At 39.0% G+C, this 4,154-nt stretch overlaps 1 protein-coding gene across 3 annotated transcripts in view; it reads left to right on the top strand.

The window, feature by feature from the left end:
- The first annotated feature begins 3,362 nt into the window (after window positions 1-3,362).
- Window positions 3,363-4,154, top strand: part of chtf18 (CTF18, chromosome transmission fidelity factor 18 homolog (S. cerevisiae)) — a 16,920-nt gene continuing 16,128 nt past the window's right edge. For all 3 annotated transcript variants that reach the window (XM_005929284.2, XM_005929287.2, XM_042223869.1), the window contains exon 1: window positions 3,363-3,591. In XM_005929284.2, the coding sequence (XP_005929346.1) occupies window positions 3,504-3,591 (88 nt within the window). In that variant the 5' untranslated portion in view covers window positions 3,363-3,503. The remainder of the gene's footprint in view (window positions 3,592-4,154) is intronic.

The raw sequence follows: 4,154 nt of genomic DNA on the forward strand, positions 1-4,154 counted from the left end.
TCTGAGTGTGAAGAGGGCAGACCAGTGGCTGAACTGATGATTAAACACATCACCTTAATGTGGCACCTGAAGTGCTGACACACACACTCTGCTAGGGGATAATGGAGTGCACAGTGTGTGCGAGCAGGGAAGTACTGATGTAAATCAGAGTCCACGGTGACACACACACACACACACACACACACACACAGATGGTCAATCATTGCCGATGACAAGTTTATAATCATTAGCGTCTAAACACACAAAAATCTGTTCTGGGAAGTGCTAATCAGGGTCAGTGGAAGTGTGTGAGAACGTGTCTGAGCTGTTTATGGTTTCATCCTGATATCTTCAGGAGGTGCTACAGTAAATAAGACACCGTAGAGGCCTTTCTTTACAAAAGAAGATGCTGGAAATGCTGGAAAAGTGCCACAAATGGATAATAAATATAGTGTATCCTTCTTACAGCAGCTATTCTGATGAATAGTAGTAGTTTAGTTTATTCTGTCTATAGTATAGTTCACACACCTGGATGCTTTAATATCAGACCCCTAATTAATGCTTACCTGTTACTTCATGGCAAATTTGCTGCTGTAAAATCTGCCTGTGCTACAGTCTGTAAAAACTCATTCACACAAACATTTTTTAAATGTGTGTAAAATTTGTATTTCCCTTTTTACATAAATTATTTTGAGTATGAGATCCTAACAAATGGATAAAATGAAGAAAAAAAAAGGATTTGCCTCATTGTGCAGGTCATGAGATTGTAAAAATGTATTTAGGCTTAAATTTTAAGTGGCACCAGTTTAGCTAACAGTGTGAGCAGGAAACCATATGTCACTAAAAGCTGAATGCAGCGGCCCGGATTTGACTTTGACCTGCAGCCCTCTGCTGTATGTCCTCGCCATTCTGTCTCTTCCTGTCTGCTCTCCACTGTGCTGTCATTTATTTATTTATACTGGGTACATAAATGCAGACATCGGGTGGTTATAGCTCAGGAGGTAGAGCAGGTCGAGTCTGCACGCCAAATATCCGGGGGCAAGATGCTGAAATAGGTCATCGCACATGAGAATATGAACGTGTAAGAAAACCCTTAGGTAGACAATAAAGTGCTTGTACGAACCAGGAAAGTTGTATAAAGTGCTTTGATTGCTCAGGTAGACTTTTCAGGTAGAGTGTAAATGCACTATATGAGAATCATTTGCCATTCATATCTGAACAGTAGCACATATTTTATAATCTTGCCTCTGTACACCACCACCAGTGGATTTTAGATTAGTCGATCGAGATGTGCCTGAAGTTTAGGAATTACAGGTGTTTTTAATTCACAGTCCCCATTTTCAGAGGCTGAAACTTAATGGGACAATTGACTGAGAAACAGCTTAATGGCCAGGTGAAATCTGCTCTTTTGCTAATTCATGATACATTAAGAATATAGAAAGAGTTGATACAAAAAGCAGAACTTGCATTTGGTAGCTGTTTACTGGAATTCTTGATTTGAGGTCCAGAGAGACGTTGATGCAAGTGAAGCAGGCCATCGTTAGGTTTAAAATCCAAAAGGAACCAAACGAAAAAGAGATGACAAAAACTTTACAAGTGACCAAATCAACTATCTGGTTCATTTTCAAAAAGAAGGAATGCAGCGGTCAGCTCTGCAGCACCAAGAACGCCTGAAAGACCACAGAAGACAACTAAATTATGATGAATGATGTGGAAAGACAAAGAGCGTGTGAAATAAAATAGATCTGGAGGTATGATAAGTGAAGGAAACAGTTTATGGTGAGACTTCATCCAAGAATGAAAAACAATCAAATTATCAGTCAAATTGTGTTAGTCTGTGCATCTTTGATTAACTACATAAACTCCACTGAGGTGGTTTAGAGAAAATATGTTTAATTTTCAAAAATCATACGGACCTGACTGCAGTTTTTAAAAGTTCTATTTTTTCTCAAATACATGTATTTTTCAATTTTAGTGTTTATTTTTTCTCTACCTTTCTTTCATCAGTCATCATCAGTTTGGATATTTCATCCGTATAAAGCCAGCGCTGTATGAAGAGTTCTGACCTTTACTGTTTCACACACTTGTTTGTAGCTATGCTTTCTGACATGTTTGCTTTTGCTGGCCTCACAGTGAAAAAGCCTTTTCTCTGAGCACACCTGTACATTTTTCATCGGTGACAGCATGAAAGGATGGAGAAGTCCAAGAGTGGGTGTCAGGGAGAGTTTATCGGTCTTGCTTTTGTGCTCCCTGATGTGAAATTAACTCAGTGTCACACACAAGCCGCTGGCCGGTGTTTGTCCGCTATAAGGAGCAGATGGCGATGATGGAGACGGCCTGACGTCACGCACACCATCATCATTAATCTCTCTCTCACACAGAGCCACACAAAACCCCACTCTCACACTCGCAAAACACACAGCAACAGGTAACAGAAAGCCCACTAGTCACGTTTTAAGAAAATATCACTTAATTAAGTTTCCACTTGATGTAAATTTGTTTGCAGTTTGTTTCAAGCTTTTGGTGTTAAAAAGCAGCAAACTGAGAAAACGCATAGAAAAAATATATAAGAAGATATCAGAAGGTCTATTATTTGTAATATTCACATATGTGGATGTTATAACTTGTGTTTCATGAGTTTTAACAGTGCAGTGCATTGTTTACAGTGGAAATATGACCTTATAAAATTAAAAATAACTTATTAATATACAATATTACCATGTGCAACATCATATGTGGTATTGGTAAAAGCGATAAGAATAACTGGTGTGCATAGAGGTCTGTGTCAATGTATGTGTGAATGGGTGGATGACTGGTTGTGTAAAGCGCTTTGGGGTCCTTAGGGACTAGTAAAGCGCTATATAAATACAGGCCATTTACCATTAATAATATAGTAATGAATAAAGAAAATCTTCTCTAGGGCTGGGAGATAGACTTTGATGTCAACACTAGTGCATTTTATTGGAATACTTGCAAGTTTGACGGCATTTTAACTAAACATGTGCAGAGTTAGTTGATGTTAATTCAAGAGAAAACCTTCCAAATTAATCCAAATTAAAATGTCAAAGAAGCAACTTCAAAGGTATATGCGCAAAAAATATTATCTGAATCCGGCAGGAAATGAACACATCCGAGCTATGTCACTAAAGAGAAGTGACAGCGCCACCCTCTGGTCAAACAAGCAGAAACAAAGTTTATCTATTTGAAATTGAAACGATTCTGCTTTAAGGGAGACAGCTTGGCACACATTTAGTCGCACTGTTACAGGGAAATGTCGGCATTTTTTTCAGATATTCAGATCATTTAGCTAAGTAGTGTATGACGGGAAATAGGAAAGAACTGCGATAGCCAATCAGGAGTGAGGGCAACGGACTGACCCGGATGTAATACTTCATAACAAAAAATTTGCCGGGAACTCGACTGTGCCAAAGCTACTGTCGAAGCTGAGAAAGAAGCTATCGGGGGAAATATATTTTTCCTGATTATTTAGCCGCCGTGTCTCGGGTTTTATCGGATCAGGCAAAATGGACGAATACGATGAACTGTTCGAGGTACACGACGACTTCGAGGAGCAGTTTGCCGACGAGCTGGAGGTGCTGGCTGAGATGGAGGGTGAGTCCAAAACACTCAAGTTACCAAAAGGGTAGCTAGCCTATGATTCAACTGTTAAATCGCCGAGCTACTTCTCGGAAACCGTCGTAGAAAAGTGGAGTTTTTGTTTAGGAGTAGACTTAATTTAGGGCTGCTTTGCTTTTGAACAGTGCGGCTCTTGAGGGGCGTTTAAATGGCTTTCAGGATCTTTGGGAAAGCTGTGTCAGTGAGCTCGGATCGAGCAAAACGCAACAAAAACAGACTCCGGGTAGAATAAAAAGAAATAGAAGTGCATACATTCAAGCTACAACATAATAGCACAAGATAAAGAAAAATAATAAATATAATGAAAATAGAGTTTGAGATATCTGTACAGGTGCAATAAAAAGTAGAGTTTGCAAATAAGACTTAGAGGCAGTGATTATACACTCACCCGTATATGTAGATATTAGGGGTGCAACGATACACAAAATTCACGGTTCGGTTCGGTTCGGTTCGATACTTTGGTGTCACGGTTCGATATTTTTTCGATACAAAAAAATGTTCATGCCTTTTTAATTTGTCATTTATTAAAATTATAAATA

The sequence above is a fragment of the Haplochromis burtoni genome, unplaced genomic scaffold, assembly GCF_018398535.1.
Source record: "Haplochromis burtoni strain Fernald_Lab_line unplaced genomic scaffold, NCSU_Asbu1 Contig_122, whole genome shotgun sequence".
In the NCBI taxonomy this organism is placed as follows: domain Eukaryota; kingdom Metazoa; phylum Chordata; class Actinopteri; order Cichliformes; family Cichlidae; genus Haplochromis; species Haplochromis burtoni.